Genomic DNA, 26,822 nt, shown 5'->3' with positions numbered 1-26,822 from the left:
CTTTGCTGAATTCTAAACTGCTCCCAATCCTCAGGTCTGTTGTTTTTCTGGCCAATTTGTATGCTTTGGATCTAATACTATCTATAATTTCCCTTGTAAACCATGGTTTGGCCACCTTTCCAGTTTTACCCCTGCACCAGAAAGGAATGAACACTTGTTGCAGTCCTTGAATGTTCGCCATTGCCTATCCATTGCCAACTCTTTAAATAACATTTCCCAACCTATCATAGCCAACTTGTGCCTCATATCGTTGTAGTTCCTTTATTAAGATCCAGGACCCCTAGTCTCAGAATTAACTACATCATGCTCCATTTTGATGAAAAATTCGATCATGTTATGGTCACCCATCCCCAAGGGTTTCACACAATTAGATTGCCAATTATTCCTTTCTCATTACACAATGCCCAATCTAAAATGGCCTACTCTCCAGTTGGTTCCTCAACATATTGGTCCAGAACACCATCCCATTTACACATATATCACACATACATATCTATCATACCTATATACATCACACACACACGTACATCACACACACACACAAAAATCACACACTTACCACACACTTAGATATCACACACATATCACATATACATATCTATCATACATATATACATCACACACACACGTACATCACACACACATATATCACACACTTAGATATCACACACATATCACACATACATATCTATCATACATATATACATCACACACACATGTACATCACACACACATATATCACACACTTACCACACACTTAGATATCACACACACATCACATGCACAAATATATCACATGCATGTTACTCATTTAGATATCACACATATATATCACATTTAGATATCACACATATATCACACATTTAGATATCACACACACGTATATATCACACATTTAGATAACGCACACATATATATATCAAACATTTAAATATCACACAAACTTATATTACACATTTAGATATCACACATGCATATATCACACACATGCACATGTATGTATATGTGGGCATGTGTGCGTCTGTGTAGCTGTCGACTTTTGCGGAAAAGTCGTTACATTCTTTACATTCTCCACACTTCGCTGTACTCCTAGATGTCGTTTCTCTCTCTGGTGGCACAGGAGTGGTTAAAACAGTTATTTCTGTTCCCACCCAGTCTTGATTAGTAGGATTTTCTTGTTATATAATCGCAGTTCCGGAGTTGATTCGGAACCACGCGATCCCGACAAAGTGCCAGCGAAGAGGAGTCGGGCAGAGGGACGTGTTAAAGTAAGTGGAGCAGAGGAGTTGCGGGAAGTGTAGCGGCGCCGCTGTCTGAAAGATCACCTCCGCGGATCACCCCAACTGCCCAAGTTTCAGCTGCTGCCGGAGTGTCCGCAAAGAGCACCCCATTCATTTATATATTTATATTTCTGACACTGCTCCCCCTGCTATGATGTGACGGGCGATGAATGGGAACAGGATTTTGCCGAAGAATCTCTCCACTGGGGAGGCGGAGAGACTCCCGGACAGGAGGCTGTGGGTAATCAGCACCCTGGCCAGCGTCCTCATCTTCACCATCCTGGTGGACATTCTGGGCAATTTACTGGTCATCGTGTCCGTGTTCAGAAACAAGAAGCTGCGCAAAGCAGGCAAGTTTATTCTCCCCTCTTTCCTTTAACTTTGTAAGGGGAGGAGAGGGTGGATTTTCCCCACGACTCAGTCACAGGGAGTTAATATCATTCAGCCTAAAGCTCTGGGTTGAAAAGGCAGCGAGGTCCTGGGTCACCAGTTAACCCCATCTCTTTACCCCCCATTAACCCCCACTCTTTCCCATACCTCTCCCACTAGCAGGCCACCCCTTTCTCACCCCCCTCCCTCTCCCTCCTTCCCTCTCTCCCTCCATCTGTTGCCCTCACTTACCCTTCCATCCTTCCCTTCCCCCGTGCTCCCTGCCTTCCCTTCCATCTCCCACACTCTTTCTTTTTATATTCTTCTCTGGCTCGCTCTCTCCCTTTCTTTCCTACTCTATCCCTCCTCTCTGCCTCTCTCCCTCTTTCCCCTCCCTCCCTATGCTTCCCTATTCCTCTTTCCTCAATCCCTCCTCATATTTTCTCCCATTCCCTCTCTCTCTCTTTGCCCATCGTCTCTCTCTCTCCCTCTCTTTCTCCCTCTCATTTTCCTCGCCCTCTTTCTCTCTCAGTTCCTCACCACCTCCACCTTTTCTCCCTTACTCTCTAAGATCCTTCCCCTTCTCAAGTGCCCATTGTCTATCTGTCTCCTTTATCCTTCTCTTCCTCTTCCCTTGTATCTCTCTTCCTCCTTTCCTCAATGCCCCCTTCCTCCCTCCATATATTTCCTTCTTCCTCCCTTTTATTCAATCCCTCTCTACCTCCTTCTCCTTTCTTCCTCTCTCCCTTGATGATACTGTCATTAAAATGATGGAAAAAGAGATTGGGTAGAGATCAGTCTGATTATATTGCACAATGCATTTGTTGTGATCCTTGACTGGCAATTGGACCGTTTGTTGGTAAATTGTGCAATTGATGTCCAGTTACCTGGAGAACAGGCACTGCAAGATGCCAGATGCCCCCTGAAGCCACCCGGTTTACTAATCTCTTTCAGTGGAGGGGAACCTGTCACTCCTGCCCAGCTCAGGTTTAAATCTGACTTCAGTCCCTCATTTTTCCAGAAGGCTTTTAGAGACGAGGATTTTCTGAACCCAAATTAAAGTTGAATTTTAAATTTCAAAGTACGTGAAAATGCCTCAATTCTAAGTCAACAAAGCCAAAGAAACAAATATTTATTTTTCAGCAATACCGAGCATCACAACAGCATAATAAGATTTATATTTACACAATAATGCAATGATAATTTAGTTATAAATATGTTTACATGTGGAGATGAGCAGTGCATCTTCTGTGTCCCACTAATTTTGCCAGTTGTTGAACAGTCATCATTCCCTCGATTAGAATGCTCTGAGGAATGTGCACGATTGCAAAATTTATACAGAAGTTCATGTGACTCATTGAACATGTCCATACATCATCTAAAACACGTGCATACCTAAACAGGTAAAGCAATTGGAACTCCATGGTTGTAAATGCGTCCAGTATAAAACTGACATCCTCATTTGCAAAGCCTGGAAGAACCAAAGAATGAGACCCTCATCTCCTCCACTTCTGGTAGCAGTAGTTTGTCTGCTGCTGCTGACTGCTTCACTCTATTGTCAGCAGCCTCTACTCCCACTGCTGCTGCAATTTATCCTGGTTCAAGGATAGCAGAATGCAGGAAACTTAACAATATGTTTGTCAGAGCAGTTTGCCCTCCCGGTTCTCCTGTTATTTGATATCGCCTGCCTTCAAATCCACACACACTGGGATAGACAGGAACAACAATGCTGTCTGAACTAGCATCATTTCCAGCTTCCCCTCCAAGTCACGCACCACTCTGTCTTCCCCTATTCAGCATTGTATGACATGCAACATGTTGTTGTAAGTTTTGACTTTTTCTGAGAAACAATGTACTTACGTTTGTTACTGTTACAAGTAAGGCTTATATTAACACTGCAATGGAGTTACTGTGAAAATCCCCCTAGTCATCACACTCCAGAGCCTGTTCAGAGTATGCTGAGGGAGAATTTAGCATGGCCGGTGCGCCTAACCAGAATGTCTTCCAGGCTGTAGGAGGAAACCAGAGTACTCGACAGAAACCCACACTGACACGGGGAGAACCTGTACACTCCACACAGACAGTGACCCAAGCTGGGAATTGAACTTGGGTCCCTGGCACTGTGAAGCAGCAACGCTAACCACTGCACCACCACGCTGTAGGACTTCTCCAGTTCTTCCAAGCATCTGAAGGATTGTTGAAATGAAGGATCTGGTTCACTTTACACCTTGTATTAATTTTCCACTCTAATACTGGGCCATAATTCCACTTTTTAGTCTTTTGATTCGATTTAATTTGTTATTGTCACAAGTATTCCAATACAGTGAAAAGTATTGTTTCTTGCATGCTATATTGACAAGGCACACTGTTCATAGAGAAAGAAAGGAGACAGAGAATGCAGTGTTACAATCATAGCTCAGTGTAGAGAAAGATCAACTTAGTGCAAGGTAGGTCCATTCAAAAGTCTGACAGTAGCAAGGAAGAAGCTCTTTTTGAGTCTGTTCGTATGGAACCTCATGCTTTTGTGTTTTTCCTGACAGAAGAAGGTGGAAGAGAGGTGCATGGGTCCTCAATTATACTGGCTGTTTTTCCGAGGCAGCGGGAAGTGTAGACAGAGTCAATGGATGGGAAGCTGGTTTGTGTGATGGACAGCCCTTTGTAGTTTCTTGCAGTCTTGGGCAGAGTCATACCAAGCTGTGATACAACCAGAAAAAATGCTTTCTACAGTGCATCTGTAAAAGTTGGTGAGAGTTGTAGAGGAGATACCAAATTTCCTTAGTCTCTGAGTAAGTATAATCATTGGTGGGCTTTCTTAACGATAATTTTAGCATGGCGAGACCAGGACAGGTTGTTAGTGATCTGGACACTTAAAAACTTGAAACTCTCGACCCTTTCTACTTCATCCCCATTGATGCAGACTGAGGCATGTTCTCCACTACGCTTCTTGAAGTCAGTGACTACCTCCTTTGTTTTGCTGACATTGAGGGAGAGGTTACTGTTGGCTCATCAGTTCACCAGACTCTCCACCTCATTATTGTTTGAGATCTGGCCCATTATGGTGGTGTCATCAGCAAACTGGAAAATCGGGATGGAGGGGAATTTGGCCACCCAGTCATTGGTGTATAAGGAGCATAGTAGGGGGCTGAGGGCACAGCCTTGTGGGGCACCAGTGTTGAGGATGATTGTGGAGAAGGTGTAGTTGCCTGTCCTTACTGATTGCGGTCTGTGGGTTAGGAAATTCAGGATCCAGGTGCAGAGGGAGGAGCCAAACTCCAGGCCATGGAATTTGGAGATAGGTTTTGCAGAAGTAATGGTGTTGAAGGCTGAGCTTTAGCCAATAATTAAGAGGAGTTTGGGGTTGAGCTTCCTTCTCATTCAAAGAGTTGTTTGACATTTGGTTGCCCCTGAATGAAGGTATCACGCATACTCCTCACAAAATGCTTCTCACATACCACAGTCACAGACTCCCATTTCAGTTTGAGTCTTCCTGTTTACAGATCCATTTTCAGCACTGCCTGACATGACCCTTTATGATTTCTGTGCTTTTAGGCTGATTTGTTTTGTATCAACAGATACACAACACTGGCTGATAGTCCCATGATGTGAAAATGGCAAACCCTCTGTGCCATGAATATTTTTCACTAAATTGACTAATGACATGTTCTGAACAGGAGAGCAGTATTCAATGCTTTTTTTTCATATCCCTTTTGCGCTTCTGCTGCACTTTTCTCAATGGTGCTTAAAGTTGTAACATGACACTTTGTTTAGTCTATTTTCCAGGTGAGTGATAAAAAAGATAAAAGTCTTCCTTTGCTTCCCACCAAATCAAACAAATCAGAGGAAAATACAGCTCTGTGACTTTTCACACAATGCATTATGAGACCTCGCAATTCAGGCTCTTTGAGCCACTTCCCACCTATTCCACCCCTGGTAAGCTGATTTCCTGGTCTTTGCTGCTTCCAATTACATTGCTTTTAATAGATCCTAAATTGGTCTGAGATGAATGCACGGTTTAAATTTATTGAATGAAACTGCGTCGTAGAAGCTATTGAAAGGGTACAGAGGAGATTTACAAGGATGTTGCCTAGATTGGGAGGCATGCCTTATGAAGATAGGTTGAGGGAGCTGGGACTCTTCTCCCTGGAGAGACGAAGGTTGAGAGGCGACCTGATAGAGGTTTATAAAATGTTGAGAGGAATAGATAGGGTGGATTCTCAGAGGTTATTTCCCCGGGTTGAAATGGTCGCTACGAGAGGACACAGATTTAAGGTGCGGGGAGGCAAGTACAGAAGTGATGTTAGGGGTAAGTTTTTCACTCAGAGGGTGGTGAGTGAATGGAATCGGCTGCTGTCAGTGGTGGTGGAGGCGAACTCGCTGGGGTCTTTTAAAAGACTTCTGGATGAGTATATGGGATTTAGTGGGATTGGGGGTTATAGATAGGTCTATGGATTGGTAGGTGTTGATGTGATCGGCGCAACTCATGGGCCGGAGGGCCTGTTTGTGCTGTAGTGTTCTATGTTCTATGTGTCCACCTTTTAAAGATAAGAAACATATGGGCAATATTGGCTGAACTACCTTTAGTGCACATTCCCAGTTGCCCCAAGAGAAGATTGTTAAACAGGTAAATATCCATTTACTAAATTAAGTACCAGAAGACATCCAGATGGTTCACAACTGTTTTACTGTGAAACTACAGGTCAGTACAAACTGATGTTTCTCCCCTTTCTGTATCCTCTCCCCATCCAGAAGCAACTCTCCTCTTGAAGAAAAACTCAATTCTTAAATACAAGCTTCAAGGAACAAACTTGCTCTCAATTCACTCAGAAACAAGTCTTAGTTTGTTCTTAAAGGGACATACTTCTAACATGGTCAAAGATGATAGGCCTTCTCCTTGAGGCTATCAAGGTATTCCCACAATGCTGTTAGGAATTTGAAGATATTGACCAAGTAGAGCTCAAGGAATGGCAATATATGTTCAAGAATGGTGCATAACCTGAGGGGAGTCTGGAAGTGATGTCAGTTCCTATAACAATGCTGTTCCTGTTGATCTCAGAGTGGTAGAGCTTACAGTGTGTGTGTTGATTTGAAGGCAGAGGACATCAAGTGGCAGGAGCACTGAGCAAGTGAAATGCTGTGACATGGTCATTATTGAGTTTTTTGCATGTTGTTGCATGGTAATGGGGAATATGCGAAAAGCCTGTTGCATTGTATCAAGTGTTGGCAACGAAAACAAAAGTTCAGTAAATAATCTGTATAAGCAAATTGTTATTTATAAAATCCAATTAGTTGGAGTTACCTTTGAATTCCCAACCAAAATGTGGCTGGATGGCAGCGGAGGAGAAAAAAAAAAGGTTCTTAGATCTACCATACCTCGTGGCCCTGGCTTCAATTCTTTTCCAGCATCTGCTCCCCCACCTCTGTCACTGGTTCCTCCCCCTTCCTCATCCAAAGCATGTAAATGCCAAATATTGGGTGTAGGACAAGCTCATTCCCCCATTCAGTCCCAGTTACCATCCTTTACCAGAACAACATCAAATATAGTCCTGAGGCAGCACTGGTAGTGGCTGCAGGCCACAAAGGTGAGAGCCCAGAAGAGGTATCATCTCCTCCAAATCAGCACTCATTTCCTTCTATGAAGAGTGCAATCTCTGCTGCAGCCTACAAGGCAACTTGTTACCACGGGTAGCAATTCAAATGAATGACATATGCATTTATGAGGAAGTTGGGTGTACACATGGAGGGAGGATGGAAGGATATGCTGCTTGGCTTAGATGAGGTAGGTTAGAAGAAGCCTTGTATATACGTGCATGGTAATAATTTGGAGTAAAATTATCATCATTTCAAAGTGTACGCAGCAATGTTAACAATGATACTATGACATTAAATCACTTATCATAACTAAACGCCTGAACAGATACATCAATGTACTAGACTTTACAGCATTTTCTTTGATTAGTTTACGATTTTCATGAAATGGATATCCCGTCCTAAAGTGCATTGGTAACCATTAGCTCAAGAAATATTCTGACACGTGTAACCTAATGGTTCAGTAGTCAAAGTAAATGAAATGACCTGTTTGATGTATGATTGATTGAAAGAAACCTGTAGGCTCCATCGGTAAAAACAGAACATTTTTGTAAAACAGCAACCCATCCATAAATTAGGTCAACATTAAAGCCTATTGGATATGTAACATATTGTTCTTGTTACTGGACTAATCCCAAACCGTAGACTAATTCTGGAGACATGAATTCAAACACCCAGCAGAGCAGGTGGTAAATTTAAATGTAGTTAATTAGACAAATCTGACAAGTAATAGTGACAATCCCCTTGAGGGAAAGCAATCTGCTTCCTCACCCTTTTGTCTACTTGTGTTTCCAGACCCATAGCGACATAATTGAGTCTTAACTGTCTTCTGAAATAACCCAGACACCCCATTGTGTAATGCAGCTAAATAGAGACTTTGGACGGCACAATGGCACAGTGCTTAGCATTGATGCCTCACAGCATTAGGGACCTGGGTTCAATTCCAGCCTTGGGTCACTGCCTATGTGGAGTTTGCATGTTTTCCTCATGTCTGCTGGGTTTCCTCTGAATGCTCCAGTTTCCTTCCACAGTCCAAAGGTGTGCTGGCTAGTTTGATTGGCCATGCTAAATTGTCCCTTCGTGTCAGGGAATTAGCAGTGTTAGGTGGGCTGATTGGGTGGAATTGTTGACAGTGCAGGCTTAATGGGCTGAATGGCCTCCTTCTGCACTGCATGGATTCTATTCTAGAAGGCAGCTCACTAACACCTTTTCAAAGGTAATTGGAATGGATACCACACTGTCCTCCCCACACATGAGCACTCACATACTTGTTGGGGATGATGGGGTGGTGATGGGGGTGGGGCTGGTTGAATAAGTTGGTGGCTAACAACTGCCCTTCCACCCCCCCCAAGCTGTCTCCCATAATACGGTGGGCAGATAATGTGTTGGCCAGCCCTCCTATCCCTGTGCCCCCTTGAGGATCTTAACCAAGCAATTAATGGCCAGTTATGGGATTGTTTCTGCTTCTATCTCAATAATATGTGAGACTGGGAAGAGTGGAATGAAGGAAGTCAGGTGGTTCTTTCACGAGCCATGGGCTGAAAGGCAGGAAGGAAAAGGGCCACCATCTTTGCTGGGTGGCCTTATTCCACTGGGGCTACCTCCCCCCTCACTGTGTGCATCCAACCTCCAGAACACAAAGCAATGCCCTCGATTCCTACCTGACCAAAAACCCAGAAGTCAGCTGTAAGAGGGGCATCCATGGATCTTCTCGTGAGCAGTGGGCATTGCTAAATTCTGGCACTGCTGGGACTACTCAGTTGCCGGACAAACCAATTGGTCAGCAGCTCTCGGAGGTGGAACTTCCCTGCAGAATGGAGATCTTACTCTCAGCTTGTCGAGGGTATTACTGTTGCAGGAAACCTTTTTTTAAAATCAATCAACTCAAGGCTGCCTTTTTTACTGTAAAATTCATCCCATTGAAGTTGGTTATGTTTGTCTTCAGAATAGCAATAACTGCATTTCTGAAAAAATAATTTGCATGTACTAATTTGAAACATGATGGGCATTGCAACAACAGCTTCTCTCTAATGTAGTACAAAGTTCCAAGGCACCTAGGTTTTAAAGAAGTCTTTAAAAAAAGAGACAGGTAACATACAAACAGATCTGCCACACAAACATTCTGTATTTACATCAAATCTTTAATAATATATTCCCAAGCACTTAACAGATTACAGGATAGCTTCAGGCTTGCCCTTGATTTCTTGTCACATTACTGAGAGGGCAGGAGAGCCTGGTGATAAAACATGCAAGGTGGAAGAAGGTACAGTAGCTCGAATGGACATGGAGAGGATGTTTCCACCAGGGGGAGAGACTAGAACCTGAGGTCGCAACCTCAGAGGAAAGGGACACTCTTTTAAAACTGAGGTCAGGAGGAATTTCTTCAGCCAGAGGGTGGTGAATCTGTGGAACACATTGCCACAGAGAGCTGTGGAGGCCAGGCCATTGAGTGTCTTTAAGACAGAGATAGATAGAATCTTGATGAATAAGGGGATCAAGGGTTACAGAGAGAAGGCAGAAGGATTGGGATGAGAAACATATCAGCCATGATTGAATGGTGGAGCAGACTCATGGGCCGAATGGCCTAATTCTACTTCTGTATCTTATGGGATTCCATAGGATGTCAGATTGTTGTTAACAATGGTATCATTCCATTTTTAATTGAAATGTATATGTTTTGGTTTAGCAATTTTTTTATTTCAATCTTTATTTCAAGTGAGATCAGCAATAGAGTGCATTTCATCGGTCTGTATGAAAACAGAAAAGATAATTAAAAAAAGATGTGTAATTTTTTCCTTTGAGAAATGTAATTATCAAAACAAAGTTTTTGAGAAAGGAAAATAAGTGGGCAATTATGTTTGGCTATATCATCATTTTATCCAAGGTTTATAGCTCTTTCTGCTATTTTGGTTTGATTTTGCAATACAAAATGCTATTTGCCAAATTATAGTGTCAGCCTGCCAAGGTATGTTGTGATTATTTACAGGATAAGGGGAATACCAATAAATGATCTGCATCAAATAGGTAAATTCTTAAAGAGAGATTATGCTAGTGATGAAATCCTAAATTAAACAATTTTTAATTTGTTTGAAGATATGTTTCTCATCAAATAATTACATCTCCTCGCTCTGACACAGTTACAGATTATTTACTTCAGGCTTGATGAGTTTCAGTTAGAAGGTCATTGTGTTTTGTAGCTCAGCCTACCTGACAGTTTTTTTTATTCAATTATGGGCCATGGGCGTCATTGGCTGGCTAGCATTCATTGCCCATCCCTAGCTGCCCTTTGAGGGCAGTTGAGAGTCAACCACACTGCTGTGGCTCTGGAGTCACATGTAGGCCAGACCAGGTAAGGATGGCAGATTTCCTTCCCTAAAGGACATTAGTGAACCAGATAGGTTCTTCTGACAATCGACAACAGTTTCACGACTATCAGTAGATTCTTAATTCCAGATTTTCTTTTAATGAATTCAAATTCCATCATGTCCTGTGGCAGGATTCGAACCCGGGTCCCCAGAGCATTAGCTGACTTCTTGGCTTAATAGTCTGTCGATAATACCACTAGGCCATCGCCTTCCTGAGAGGGCTAGTGTACTGTACCTGGGGGGAATCATTCTATATTAAGAGCTGTACAATTTTAAAATGTAGATTTAAAAACTAATAATGCTGCAATCCCGCATTTTGAATCAGCAAGTCACGGTTGAATAAAACATCAATTAAAAGTGGTTGCAACACCATTACTGCCAGAGGAGGAACATGATTGCAGACTCATACTTTGCATGGAATGATGCCTAACTGGTGTGAGGTAGCCTATGATCAGAACACATCGCTTGCTTTATGGATTCTAGAATTAGATTAGGGTTTGCCCAAGGACTTGTGCTGTCAATTTCTCTTGAGGATGCAGCTTAAAACTGTTCTACTTTAGTTTAAAAGTAGCAGCCTTGCTGTACCTTAGGTTTGTTTTTTCTGTCTCATTGAAACATAAAAGATTGGAGCAGGAGGAGGCTATTTGGCCCTTCAAACCTGCTCTGCCATTCATCATGATCATCGCTGATCGTCCAACTCAATAGCCTAATTTTGATTTTTTTCCCAGAACCTTTGATCCCATTCGCCCCAGTTGCTATATCCAGCCGCCTCTTGAATACATTCAGTGTTCCAGCATCAACTACTTCCTGTGGTAATGAATTCCGTAGGCTCACCGCTGTTTGGGTGAAGAAATGTCTCCTCACCTCCGTCCTAAATGGTCTACCCTGCATCCTCAGACTATGACCCCTGGTTCTGGATTCCCCCACCATGAGAACATCCCCCCTGCATCTACCCTGGTTAGTCCTGCTAGAATTTTATAAGTGTCTATGAGATACCCTCTCATTCAGTGAAAACAATCCTAACGTAGTCAATCTCTCCTCATATATCAATCCTGCCATCCCCGGAATCAGCCTGGTAAACCTTTGCTGCACTCCCTTGAGAGCAAGGACATCTTCCTTAGAAAAGGAGACTGGAACTGCACACAATACTCCAGGTGTGGCCTCACCAAGTCTCTGTATAATTGCAATAATACTCTCGGATCCTAATCAAAATAATCTTGTGATCTTGTCACAGCAATTATCCACAAGGATCAACATTCCCACAATTTGAAATGACCATTTCTGATCGAGATCACAAAAAAGTCATGAAGAATTTGTATCAGGATATCTTCGACAGAAGCAGTTCATGCCCCCTCCTCGTTCCCCACCCTCCTGCCCACTAGTTACTCCCAGTCATTAATCGGTAGTTAGCATACCCCTCGAGCTGCAGCATGACAGGGAGATTTAGCAGAGGCAACACAGAGGAGGACAAGCTGTTCACAGAGGGAGGAGGAGGGGGAGGAGGAGCTGGGCAAGGACACTGAGGAGAATGCCATATCCACCAAAGTGCAACTCTCCAACTTCAACTTCAGCAAGGAATAGTGTGTTACATACCTCCGTTTCACTAAGATAACCTTCACGGAAATCTGCCAGTTGTCACAGGCAGACCTATAGTCTCAGAGAATGGGCTGGGTGGCACTGCCAGTGGCTGTGAAGATGACCGTGATCATGGGCTTTTTTACATTTGCCTCCTTCCTTAAGGAACATCGCCAACATTTCCCAGTTCACCATCGACTGTTACGCAGGGAAGATGACTGGCACACAGTCTGCAAACATTGCTACCAATCTTTTCAGGGAGATACAGCAGAGAATGATGTGGTCTTGTCAGGATAATGACCTTCCTCATGTTCAGAGGGCCATTGTTTGTATCTTTACAGTTGCCTCATCTATATTCAGAATTGCAAAGTGTTCTGCTTTCTCAGTATACAGTTAACATGGAACCAAACTCAATGCATCACACAGGTCATTGTTCACTATTCTAGCATCAAAGCTCATTATACTGGCAAAAGTCATGATGCTTATATTCTGCTGTGCCATCAAACATTCAGTCACCAGTCAGTCATTTTCTACATGCTGCCCCATTGAAATCCTCATCTGAGTCCTCTGCAGCAGAACTCTAATGCAACCTCACTCTCTAGCAAGTTGACAACTGCACAATACTTTTCATCTGTCTTAGCTGCATGCTACTCATGCCCAGCATCTCAGCGCACATAGAACCCATCTACAGAGATTCTCTACAGTCTGCACTGTGTCAGTATATGAGTTGTTGACTGAAACCTTCAGACTGAGTGACAATGTTTCTTTATCACCAATCTCTTCTTCCCTTTCTTGTCCTCCCTGCCTGATTAGGTTCCAGTTCTTGGATATCAGAAAGATACAGGTGCAAGGAGGTGGTGAGGGTAAGCGGAGAAAGCAAGAGGCATATCCTCAAAACCACAGGCGGCTTGTAAATGAGAGGTCAAAGGTGAAATGGATATGAGTATTCCATCTTCTTCATTTCCACTTAAATAGCAGTGAGCACCATCTCCTCTATCAGGACAAGGACATGCAGCTGGAGCCAGATAGTCCCCTGTTGATTTCTCCAATTGTAAGCCACCTTGTTCTGTGTGAGAGAGAGCAAATGTGGTGCAATGTGTTCGGGTGATGAGCCTATCATGGCTGAACAGAACTGCAGTGCTAAGTGTGTGAGAATGAGGTGAAACTATGGATCTGAGATATGAGTCATGTCTGATAATGATTATGTAAGTGGGTGAAGTGGGTGCAGGGAATTAAGTAGCACGTGAGGTTCAGTTAGTGTAAGAGGCATAGACTAATCATGACACAGAAGAAAAGCATTTGGTCCATCAAATTCATGCCATAACTAGTAAGGATATGGCATCTGAGAATGAATTCACTGACCCTAGCTATCCATAGAATCCCTACAGTGCAGAAAGAGGCCATTCAGCCCATTAAATCTGCACTGACTCTCCGAATGAACATCTAACCCCATGCATTTACCATGGCTAATCCACCTAATCTACAAACCTTTGGACACTAAAGGGCAATTTAGCATGGCCAACCAGCGCATCTTTGAATTATGAGAGGAAACCTGAGCATCCAAAGGAAACCCACACAGACAAGGGGGAATATCTGTTTGGAGTTTGCACAGTCACTCAAGGCCAGGTCCCTGGCATTGTGAGGTAGCAGTGCTAACCACTATGCCACCACTCACCTGTGTTCATATGTGTGATTAATCATCTACCAATGACTTTTAATGTCAGTCCCCCACCAGCAACACACTGGCGTCAGCACAGGTCAGTAACCTAAACTGAACCAGCTGAATAAATGCATTGACTACAAAAGGAGATCAAAAGCTGCTTAAAACATCTCCTGATGGAATGCACTGTACGAGTACATCTCCAAAACACTGTCCAGAATAAAGCAGTCTGTTTGATCAGCACAAAACCCACCACTTTAAACATTCAGCCCCTTTTCCACCAGCTCCTCGTGGCTTGCAATATACAGCATTTACAAGATGCACCACAAAAATCCTCTTTATCTAGAAGGACAAAGACAAGAGGTACACCGGAACAAGGCTGGACTTGCAAGTCCCCTATCAAGTCATACACCTTCCTAACGTGGAATTCTTCTACCATCACTGGGTCAAAATCCTGGAATTCCCTTCCTAACAGCATTGTAGGTGTATCTACACCCCATGGACTGCAGAGATTCAAGAAGGTGGCTCATTATCATCTTCTCAAGAGAAGTTAAGTGAACAATAACTTCTGTTTTTGCCAGCAATGCCCAAATCTTGTGAATGAATAAATAAAGCGGCATTCTGATCCCCTTGGAAACTACCTTTTTTTCTCCTTACTCCCAGCCATCTCATGTGTTATTCTTGTCAAGTATGACAAATACACATGGGTCGTGAAGTTGACTCAGTCCACATTAGCCATTGCAGTCTCTTACTTTTTTAATCCCAGTTCCTGTCCTTTCACCGTATGGTACAGAATCAGTTGTTTCTATGTCTGTGACCTTTGAGGCCCTAACATTCCACATTCACTTATACTATGCGAAAATATTTTGCCTGGATTTGAATTCAGTTCTAAGTTTAGAGGGGTGTTGTCTTATTTTGGAAAACACTGAGAAAGAGGTGAGTCATTCTCCATCTCTTTGTTGATTCACTTCATTATTTTAAATACTTCATTCAAATAACCCAACAACTCCTAGGGACTATAATCTAAACTGATCCAACCTATTCAATTTATCTTGCCAGTAAAGTTTGCCATTTTTCAAAATGTTTGTACACAAGGCATTTATTAACACCTTTCTTTCTCACTTACAAAACTCAAGAGATTCAATTTTGTTAACAATTTCACTTATTACCATGCAGGCTTACAACGCCATGGCAAAAGTGTTCAAAACTAGCCTTATCAAAATTACAGATGCTGTCTGACCATTCTATTACATTAATACAGAGGAGGAAATGGTAAACCTGCTATTCACTTAGACATGAATCAGTCATTCCCTCTGGAATGGAATCATAGAATCCCCACAGTGCAGAAGGTGGTCATTTGGCCTATCGCATCTACACCGAACACAACCCCACACAGCCCTATCCCCATAACCCCATGCATTTACCTTACTAATTCCCCTGACACTAAGGGGCAATTGAGCACGGTCAATGCTCCTAACCCACACATCTTTGGAGTGTCAGGAAACTGGAGCATCTGGAGGAAACCCACGCAGACACAAGGAGAATGTGCAAACTCCATACAGACAGTGACCTGAGGCCAGAAATGAACGCAGGCCCCTGATGCTGTGAGGCAGCAGTACTGACCACTGTGCCACCCAGTTGATAGTCTTCTGTCTCTGGTCTATAAGTTCTATTTGGAACATGCAATTAACTATTTTCTTAGAATTAAAGGCAGTTCACTACCTTTATTACCATTCTACTATTCTTCACACTTAGTACTAAATAGCACTAAGTGGATGCATTTGCTCAATAAAGCAATTTTGCTGACAAACTGCTGGCACTTTAACAAACACCTTTTGGAAGCCCATACGCATAACGTCAACTTCATTACGCTCATCAAGCACCGTTATCAGTTGTCAAGGATTCTGCATTACTCCTGTCCATCCTCTTTCTGTGGGGGTATATTTCCTTTTAAACCCTTGACTTCTGCTGCTCATCTCTCACATTTTAAAGTTCAGAATAGGTTTTCATAGAATGAGTTTCAATCATCAACTAAAAGAGGTTATGGCCGCTTTGTAAGTGCCCCACACTTACAGTCTAACAATCCTGTGTGCTAGTTTACCTTACTTTGGACCTTTGGTGCTATACATGAGAGAAGGTATTTAATTCCCACTTTCCCAAATCCCAGAGAGTTCACTCAACCAAGCCTTGTGGAGTGGAATAACATTCTTCTGTATTTTAGCCCCAGCTGGCGAAGTGACCTCAAATCTAAGGAAGGGTGTTTACATGGCTAGGCTTCTCCATCAGTACTCAATTGGATCTCTGTACCTCTTTCTGGTGGGAGGCAAAACTACCCACATTTGGTCCACTCCTGAGGTTTCGTCAACAGGATAGAGGAAATGTGAAACATTTCTTCACCTCAGAGGGAGCCTTGTTTAAAAAGTGTGATCAATTCTCTCTATGGGCCACCAACTTTCTTCCACAAGCCTCTTGGGACCCTTTTTTGAGTTTCAGCACTTAGTGTGAACTTGCCTTGGACTTCTAATAAGTGAATTGGACAAAGTTTCCCAGAACATCTGAGAAACCTATTTTTGTTGATGGGGGGAGGGAGGGTGGGGCTGTTGGTGTGATGATGGACATGTGGTGCTAGGTTGGTGGAGGGGGGGATGGTATGTTGAGGCAAGGGGGGTTAGGGTATCAAGATGATGCAGGGATATAAACATAGAGATGGGACATTGGATACTGCCTCAAATTCCTAGCTCTCCACATCCTCTCCAACCCAGGAATTATGGGAGCCTGGTGTTGTCTGGCACAGTGAGATTCAGGTAATAAATTAAACTTATCGCAACTTTCTTGGATATTGCTACAATTTTTGTACTTATGGTAACTACAGTTCAATACAGATTGAAACTGCAACATTTCTGAGTCCTCCTAGGATGCAGGGTTCAAGCAATCACAGTATGATTGAATTTAAAATACAGATAGAGCATGAAAAGGTAAAATCCATTACCAGTGACATGTGCTTAAACAAAGGAGACTACAATGGGATGTGGCAGGAGTTGGCTAAGACAGACTGGGAACAAAAACTTTATGGTGGGACAATTGAGGAACAGCAGAAGACTTTCAAAGTGATTTTTCACAGTGTTCAGCTAAACTATATACCAGTAATAAGAAAGGACTGTAGAAAAAGAGATAATCAGCCATGGATGTCTAAGGAAATGAAGGAAGACATTAAATTGAAAGAAAATGCATACAAAGAGACAAAGATTAATGGGAAACTAGAGAATTGAGAAAGCTTTAAAGGCCAACAGAAAGCCACGAAGAACTACAAAGAAGAGTAAGATAGATTGTGAGAGTAAATTAGCTCAGAATATGAAACAATTAGCAAAAGTTTTTACAAATATACACAATGAAAATGAGTGGCTAAAGTAAACGTTGGTCCTTTAGAGGATGAGAAGGGGGATTTAAAAACAGGGGATGAGGAAATGGCCAAGGCATTGAACAGGAATTTTGTGCTGGCCTTGTGAAAGACACAAATAACATGCTAAAAATTGATGATAAGAAGGCTACGGCAGGTGAGGACTTGGGAACTATCATTGTCACTAAAGAAGCAGTGTTGGGCAAGCTAATGGGGCTGAAGGTAGACAAGTCTCCTGGTTCTGATGGTACTAAAAGAGACGGTGGGGGAAATAACAATGCACTTATGGTAATTTATCAAAATTCGCTGGATTCTGGGGCTGTTCCAGCAGATTGGAAAACAGCAAATGTGACACCACTGTTTAAAAAAGGAGATAACGATAGGCCAGTTAGTTTAACTTTTGTAGTGGGAAAATGCTTGAATCTATCCTCAAGGAAGAAATAGCAAGATATTTTGATAGAAATCATCCCATTGGGAATTCACGGCATGGGTTCATGAAAGGCAGGTCATGTTTAATTAGTTTAGTGGAATTCTTTGAGGACATTACAACAGTAGAGAACCTATGGATGTGGTATATCTGGATTTCTGGACAGCTTTCGACAAGGTGCCAAACAAAAGGCTGCTTCATAAGATAAAAGTGCATGGTGTTGTGGGTGATGTATTAGCATGGATAGAGGATTGGTTAACTAACAGAAAGCAAAGAGTGGGAGTTAATAGGTGTTTTTCTGGTTGGTGATCAATGACTCGTGGTGTGTCTCAGAGATCAGTGTTGGGAGTGCAATTGTTAACAATTTACATAGATGATTTGGAGTTGGGAACCAAGTATAGTGTGTCCAAGTTAACAGATGACACTAAGATAAGTAGTAGAGCAAACTGTGCAGAGGACACTGAACATCTGCAAAGTGATATAGATAGGTTAAGTAAGTGGGCGAGGGTCTGGCAGATGGAGTACAATGTTGGTAAATGTGAGGTCATTCATTTTGGTAGGAATAACAGCAAAATGGGCTATTATTTAAATGGTAAAAAATTGCAGAATGCTGCTGTGCAGAGAGACCTGGGTGTCCTTGTACACGAATCACAAAAAGTTGGTTTACTTGTGCAGGGGGTAATTAAGAAGGCAAGTGGAATTTTGTCCTTCATTGCCAGAGGGGTGGAGTGTAAAAATAGGGAGGTTCTGGTGAGGCCACATCTGGAGTACTGTATACAGTTTTAGTCTCCTTACTTGAGAAAGGTCATACTGGCACTGGAGGGGGTATAGAGGAAATTCATTAGGTTAATTCTGGAGTTGAGAGCATTGGTTTATGAAGACAGACTGAGTAAACTGGGGCTATACTCATTGGAATTCAGAAGAATGAAAGGAGAAATTATAGAAACATATAAGACTATGATGGGAATAGATAAGATAGAAGCAGGGAAGTTGTTTTCACTGGCAGGTGAAACTGGCCTCAAGATAAGGAGGAGCAGATTTATGACTGAGTTGAGGTGGAACTTCTTCACCCAAAGGGTAGCGAATCTGTGGAATTTCCTGCCCAGTGAAGGAGTTGAAGTTACCCCGTTAAATGTTTTAAAGGCAAAAATAGATAGATTTTTGATCAATAAAATAATGAAGGATTATGGTGAGGGGGCGGGTAAAGTGGAACTGAGTCCACGGGAAGGTCAGCCATGATCTCATTGAATGGCGAAGTGGGCCCGAGGGGCTTATTAGCCTACTCCTGCTTCTAGTTCTTAAGTTCTTAAATTTGAAAGCTTGTGGCTGCCTCACAGGATCAATCAATGAAGCATCACACTGTCTTGACACTGGCCAAGTAACTTGATTTGTTACTGTAGTTCAGAGAAGCTAAGCTAAAGTCCGATGCTCGTTTATATTTCTGATGTTTCTCAGCCTTGTGGAAACATTTTGGAAGACAATTTGTCTGACAGCAGACTCCTGGAATCTAATCTCATTGATCTATGCCGCTACAAAGACAATATTTGATATTTTTAGATAAAAGCTATTACTTGTTTGTGAGACAAAAAATGATGATTTTCCTTCTAAATCTGCACTATAGCTTGGGAAAGAACTCAGGTACATTCAGCCCAATAACATCAGTCATAGTATTGTGCACCTACAGGCTGTCAGGTAGGAGTTCCTCCGAGGTACGAGTAACCAGATTAGTGCATACCACTTAAACTCTGATGTTAGTGCCCAAGCAATGATGTGAAATAAGTGCTGGCTAATGAAGGAATGTAGGAGCGAATTTGCATCAGGAAAGTCACCAGTCTAACTGTGAATCAAACAAATATAATGTCTTTGGGTGCTTGAAAGTCTCAGGGAGATCTCTGATCTCTTTAACTTCAGTGAAAGATTAGTAACATCCCTGGAGAAATGCCATTTATTTTCCATTAACTTAAGACTTGCTGGAGTAAAACATGGGTAAATTGCATGTCTGGTTTAGCAAAGCCATTAACCCAATATATTCATGTCTATTTAAAAGAATTCCTTTGTTTTCAATTTTTCTCTCCATTATCTCTGAAGATAGTGACAGGCTAAATTTCATTTCCACAAACTCCTTAGGCCATTCTGCTGAGATTGTTTGGATCAACTGTCTTGGGGCCTTTTGAAACATTCTTTCATGGCATGTGGATATCACTGGTTAGACATTACCCATCCCTGACTACCCTCGAGTGTGGCAGTGAGCCCTTTCCTTGAACCACAGCAGTCCATGTGGTGTAGGTATACGCTAAATGTCTTAAGCAAGGGAGTTCCAGAATTTTTACTCAGTGACAGTAAAGGAACGACAATATATTTTAAAGTTTATTTAAATTTATTTATTAGTGTCACAAGTAGGCTTACATTAACACTGCAATGAAGTTACTGTGAAGATCCCCTAGTCGCTACACTCTGGTGCCTGTTCGGGTACACTGGGGGAGAATTTAGCATGACCAAAGTGCCTCAGATCAACCATCTTCTAACTAGAAATTGTAACTGAGAAAAGTAAATTGGCAGCCTGCAGCTTGCGTGACTACAGCTTACTTCAGATGTGTACGTCTTACTACACACACACACACACACAGACTCTTTCCAGTCATAAGTTCATTGGGAAGCCATTCATTTAAACAGAGTTGGCATCATCATTATGGCCAGAATGCCTAAGCCATAGAATGCATGGTATATTAAAAGATGATAAGGCAATTCTCCTCCCCCCCTTTTTCTGTACACTCACCACTGTGCCATTACTGTGTCAGTTAGTCCTCCCCAATCAGTTTTAGATCCTTGGTGTATTTCTGGGATTAACTCATCAGCATGGTGCTCCAGCATCTTCCCACAGTCAAAAGATGTGCAGGTTAGGTGGATTGGCAATGCCAAATTACCCCTTTGTGTCGAAAGATGTGTGGGTTTGGGTGGATTACCCATGGTATGGGTTATGGGAATTGGGCAGGGGCTGGCCTGGTGGGATGCTCTTTCAGAGACTTGGTGCAGACTCAATGGGCCAAATGGCCTTTTTCTGCACTGTAAGATTTCGATGATTCTATGGCCTCACTTTACCTTCAGCATTGGAGTGAACCTATTTGCTTATAGGCGCAAACTGAAGGACAGCAGAGGACCTCTAATGGGCATTGGTGTCAGAACCTGGCCCTGAGAAGCAGAAAGTTACCCGTTTGGAGCTGTGACTTACTAGAATCACTATTCACTATTATTGTGGTGACAGAATTTTCTGCACTGGAGACTACAAGTGCAGATGCAAGTGGGGACATTGACATGATTTTCGCCAGTTGGCAGGGTGGGATGCCATGCCAGATCCTCCACTTTGCACCTCATTATTGATGTATTAGCGAGCAGCACATTGTATTTTGTGTTGTGATAGTCTGGGAGCGTCCACCCCACTAGGTAATCCCCAAAATTAAGTGACAAGACAATGGTGGCACTGCAGTCGGCAGTCCAGGATGGGTAGATGATCCTTTACCCTTGTGATGGCAGCCGAATGTCCACCAACCTCACCGTCAAGGTTTGGAGGGAGGTTGGCAGGGCCACCGGCGCCTGCCTTCCTCAGAAAAAGACCACTATCCAATGCCAAGAAAGAATGGATGACCTCATCCACTGCACCAGGGTAAGTTAACCTTCTACTACCTTGGCACAGAGTCAGAACAGCCATGAGGGCAATGCAGCAGCAGGTAGGTGAACATTGCGGGCATAAACTTCAAAGGGCAGTTCAATAGATTCACATTAGTCATACCTGGTCATGATTCACATCAGTCCAATTAGTCTGTAGTGTGGCCATTAGATTTGGAGTGGGGGGCGTGATTCCAATGAGCTGGTTTTTTGAGCATTCATGAGATGAAACGTTACGCAAATACGGTTCCCAACATGACAACCTGATCCATCATTAAAATCGGGAGCGGACTTGATTTTATGCTAAAAACTGACTTTTGGCCACGCTCTGAAATTTCTGCTCCCACCCACCACAATGCCCATCATTTCAAGAGTAGAAAATCCCACGCTCAGTGTCCAGTCTCCACAAGTGAAGCACGGGTCATTAATTTCACAGGTCACGCAAACTGAGCAGTGTACAGGACAGTTTACAGATTGATTTTTAAGACCAGTGGTTCAGATTTGATCTTGCTGTGCCCAAAGTACCTTTGTGCATGTTGCCAGTGATAAAGAGGTTTGGTCTGGTTTGTAAGCAAGATAAATGGGGTGAAGAGTAGCCCTTTTTAAATGCACTATGAGGTAGCTAAATTCAAATCTCTGAGAATTGATAGCTGAGACCATTAATCTAAGGTTTCCATGGTAAAGCGAGCGGAATAATTGATCCTGATTCCCTAAACACCAAAAGGGAATAAAATGTAACAAGAAGATAATTTACTTTACTCAGAGGCAATAAACTGAGGGACCAAAGGTAAGCATCTGCAACATAGGAATAATTTACAAAAATCCAGTAATGATCATAAATACATCACTTATTCAGTCATTGGAAATGCTGATATTTAATTTGTAGGGAGACGCTGTACAGTTCAATTGTGGCTTTGAATTAGTTGTGGTTTAAAATATTAAAATTAAATCGTTATGAGACAGTAAAAAATAAATCCTGAAGAGAGAAATAGGAATATGTTGGCTACATTGGTTCAAGCCACAAAGCTGCCGTTATTATTTCCACCTGCAAACTTCTGGAAAATGCCACCCATATTTTCCATTACAAGCCCATCGATTCCCACAACTACCTTAACTACAGCTCTTCACACCCACATCCTGTAAGGACTCCATCCTATTCTATCAACTCCTTCATCTCTACCGTATCTGTTCTGATGATGCCACTTGCCAAAATACCACTGCCAACATGTCTTCTTTCTTCCTCAATTGTGGTTTTCCACCCACTGTGGATGACAAATCATGTCCAACCCATCCCCCGGGCCTCTCTCTCCCCCTCCCCTCTCTTCCAGAACCAGCAGAGGGTCCCCTCTGTCCTCACTTTTCACCCCACCAGACTCCACATTCAATGGATCGTCCTCCACCATTTCCACCAAGATGCCACCACTCAACACATCTTCCCCACACTGCCCCACCACCACCCCCCCCCCCCACCCCCCCCACGCACCCCACCCTCCCCTTTCAGCATTCTGCAGGGACTGTTCCCTCCGGAACACCCAGGTCCACTCCTCCATCACACCCAATACCTCACCCCACTACTCACGGTCCCTTCCATGCAATTTTAGAAGCTGCCCCTCCCTGTTCACCATCCTAGATCCTAAACATCCCACTCAGGTGAAGCAGTGCTTCACATGCACCTCCTTCAATCTGGTCTATTGCATTTGCTGATCCCAATGCAGTCTACTCTACATCAGAGAGACTAAACACAGACTGGGTGACTGCTTTGCTGCACATTGTCAGTCCATCCAGAAGCAGGACCCAGACCTTCCTGTCGCTTGTCACTTCAACACACCACCCTGCTCTCCTGTCCACACGCCCGTCCTTGGCCTTTTGCAATGTTTTAGCGAAAACACCATTGCAAACTGGAGGAACAACACCTCATCTTCCAATAGACACGTTACAGCCTTCTGGACTGAACTTCAGAGCGTGGATTCTTCCCTTCACCTTCACCCCATTTCCATTTATTTTATTTAATTTTATTTCATCTCATCCATCCAGTTTATCATCCACTTTTCTCATTTCCATTTTTCCACTCTCCATTCCAGCTCTCTATCTTCCCCCCCCACCCCCAACCCCAATCCCTTCAGCTCAATTGCTATAAACCCTAGGGAGTCCCTTAACCATCTGTACCTCTGTTCCACCATTCACATATTTTGATTATTAATGGACGCTTTAGTGCCTTTCTCAGCCTTTTGTGTCCGCAATTATATTCCCTTCCTCCCCTTCCACCCTTTCCACCTTGATAGAATAAATCTCTGCTTTGTTCGTAGCTCTGACAAAGGGTCAGCTAGACTTGAAACGTCAGTTCTATTCTCTCTCCACAGATGCTGTTAGATCGGCTGAGATTTTCCAGCATTTTCTATTTTCGCTTCAGATTCCAGTATTCGCAGTATTTAGCTTTTAACTCACTTTTCGAGCTGAATTCTCCCAAAAAAAATTCGACGTGTTGAATTCGGAGGAAAACTGGAGTAATTGACTTGGCTTTTTTCAGTGGGAGTTTAGACTAGAATCTCCCACAGTCTGTGCAATGCAGAGGCCACCAGCATGAATATCATTAAATTTCAGTGGGCAGTGCCTATTCCCGCCCAAGAGACTGAAGCCAGTGGACCTCTGCCCAAGCGCAGTGGCCCCAGACTGTAAGCCTTCCATTTGTTGGCCAGCTCGATCGCTGGCTAGCCCAGGACTCCTGCAATACTGCCCCCCAAATTCCCCCGCCCCGATCTCTCGCCCCAACCCCCCTCCCCCCACCACCTCCCGCAGTGCAGGCCCTCCCGGCAGACATCCCCTCCCCCCTCCGGCAGACATTCCCGCCCCCCTCCCCCAGCCTGCCCCATCCCCTCCTTCTCCCATCAATCCCAATGGCAGAGTAGCAGCAGGATCTCCCATGTACCTATCGATCCTCTCCCAGGATCCATCCCATCAGGTCCCACCCTCTCGGCCCCACCCCTTGGAACTGCCGGACTGTGCTAAGGTGCCTCCTGGGCATTTTGTTCCTTTGGCAGTGCCGGGGGCAAAAGCTGGCATTGACAGGGTGCCCCAGCCCAAGGGGCACCACCTCCATGTCCCCAACCCCCTGGGGCCCCAATCGTCCCTTCTTCAGTCCAGCAGAGTCAGGCCACTCCTTCCCCAAATGTGGGGAGCTTGTGTAATCCCTGTTGGAGTGAAACACTCTGATGAGGTGGGAGAGGTTAACAGCCCCTGAGAATTCAGTCCCGAGCCTGCTAATAGCATTTAAATGATATTTAAAGCATCATTAAAATGCTAGCCCTTTCTCCTCGCCAATTTCCGGCACAGGGCAGACTGTGTAGAAATCCAGCACTGGGAGATGCTATTAGGTGTGAACTCTCGTGCGAATCCTACGCATCGACTCCCATGCGATTCTCATGGCCTGCTGTACCAAAAAATTCACACAGCAGGATAGGAGAATCACAGCCTACAGGTTTGTTTATAGAATGTGGGCATCCCTAATTGCCCTTGAACTAAATGGCTTGTTAGGCCATTTCAGAGAGACATTTAAGAGTTAACCACATTCTGGACTCACATGTAGGACGCAGCAGATTTCCTACCCTAAAGGACATTACTGGTGGGTTTGTACAACAATCGTTTCATGGTAATCATTAGACTTCTAATTTCATTTTTTTATTGAATTCAAATTTCACCTTTGCTGTGGTGGGATTTGAACAGTGCAGGTCTCCAGAGCATTACCTGAGTCTGAGTGACAATACCACTACACCACAACCATCTCTGCTTACTTCAGAACCATTTTTCTTCCATCCCTTCTGAGCGAGTGAATTCTTGCTGCAGTCTGGTTCAACAGGCACCTCTCATCTGGCTCTCTAGTATTTGGCCCATGATGAAAAGAGATACACAAGAACAAAACAATCACTTTAAAGATTCGGAACAAGTTGTATTAGAAACAGCACTGCAGCCAGATGAACTTTAATTGGAACTGGACTTTAAAATGACTAACTGATCAATGGATTGTTTTGGCATTGACCTCCTCCGCCTACTGCATGTTTAGTAAGCTCCACTGCAAGCATCATAATTGACAACAATGATATTCACTGCTGAACTAACCAGCTGTGTTCTTTCATAGGTAACGCCTTTGTGGTGAGCCTTGCCGTCGCTGACCTCCTCGTAGCAATCTACCCATATCCTCTCATCCTGATAGCAATATTTCGCAATGGATGGGTTCTTGGCTACATCCACTGTCAAATTAGTGGGTTCCTCATGGGGCTGAGTGTGATTAGTTCCATTTTTAACATCACCAGCATTGCAATCAACAGATACTGTTACATCTGCCATGGTTCAAAGTATAACAAAATTTTCAGCAATAGGAGTACATCGTGCTTCGTGGTCCTGGTCTGGGTCTTGACTTGTGTAGCAATCGTTCCCAATTTCTTCGTGGAATCCCTTCAGTATGATCCTCGCATCTATTCCTGCACGTTCGTCCAGTCTGCCAGTTCCTTCTACACAGTCATCGTGGTGGTCATCCATTTCATTGTGCCGATCAGCATCGTCTCCTACTGCTACCTGCGTATCTGGATCTTTGTCATCCAAGTTAGGAGGCGCGTTAAGCCCGACAGTCGATCCAAAATAAATCCCCACGACTTCAGGAACTTTCTGACAATGTTTGTGGTGTTTGTGCTTTTCGCTGTTTGTTGGGCACCACTGAACTTCATTGGCCTGGCGGTTGCGGTTAATCCACATTTGGCTAGCATGATACCAGAGCAGCTCTTCATTGCCAGCTATTTCATGGCATATTTCAACAGCTGCCTGAACGCCATAATATATGGTGTTTTAAACCACAACTTCCGAAGAGAATATAAGCAAATAATAATGGAAATGACCAAATTTTCCTGTTAGCGTAACATTGTTCTTCTGAAGTCTACAACATGGAGCGCATCTACTGGATGTAACCCTTCAAATATTTGATCCAAGTGTGGCCGTCAACATTATGAATGATTGATCATTGGCTTTGAGAGAAACACTGGGGAAAAGCTAACCACTTCTCCGCTTTGCTCGAGTCTATTTTACCTGCAACTGTTTTTTTTTGTGGAAATTACAATTTTCAAAAAGAAAGCGCAGTATGGTATTACTGGAAAATGAAACGTGGTTCAAGAAAGAGGCAGGAAAAGATGCTGTCTAGTCATCAGGGAAATGTGCCGACACAACTACTCATGCCGCAGTATGGGAGGAGACTACGACAGACGCTGGTTGGTAATGAAGGAACTTATATAGCTTCTGTCTAAACCATAACAGCGGCAGCAGTTTACCAAACCTCAAATGTGTTAGCACTCAGCTTAGGCAATCCATTCACCAGATAATTGCAGCAAAATTGAACATAATCAACTTGGCATTATTCTTAGATTTGATTTTAAGTAAGCATTGCCTTCATAAAAAAATGTTTTGTTTCAGACATGAATCTTTGTTGTGATTGTATTAAGCGCTGTTAATGCATTGG

General features: G+C 43.2%; 1 protein-coding gene across 1 annotated transcript; it reads left to right on the top strand.

Moving 5' to 3' along the window:
• Nucleotides 1–1,265: 1,265 nt before the first annotated feature.
• Nucleotides 1,266–26,822, top strand: mtnr1al (melatonin receptor type 1A like). Its single transcript, XM_080201055.1, has 2 exons — nucleotides 1,266–1,630; nucleotides 25,455–26,822. The coding sequence occupies exons 1-2, from the start codon at nucleotides 1,447–1,449 to the stop codon at nucleotides 26,222–26,224; spliced, it is 954 nt and encodes a 317-aa protein (XP_080057181.1). The 5' UTR covers nucleotides 1,266–1,446; the 3' UTR covers nucleotides 26,225–26,822.

Source organism: Carcharhinus amblyrhynchos, chromosome 13, assembly GCF_965287045.1.
Source record: "Carcharhinus amblyrhynchos chromosome 13, sCarAmb.v2.hapA, whole genome shotgun sequence".
Classification (NCBI taxonomy): Eukaryota; Metazoa; Chordata; class Chondrichthyes; order Carcharhiniformes; family Carcharhinidae; genus Carcharhinus; species Carcharhinus amblyrhynchos.
This window is presented reverse-complemented; position numbering and strand designations above follow the sequence as displayed.

Excerpts from the sequence above, each read along its gene's own strand:
- mtnr1al (XM_080201055.1), top strand. The coding sequence starts at position 1,447 with ATGAATGGGAACAGGATTTTGCCGAAGAATCTCTCCACTGGGGAGGCG. Across the intron at positions 1,631-25,454 it reads CAAGAAGCTGCGCAAAGCAG|GTAACGCCTTTGTGGTGAGC; the intron begins GCAAGTTTATTC and ends GTTCTTTCATAG.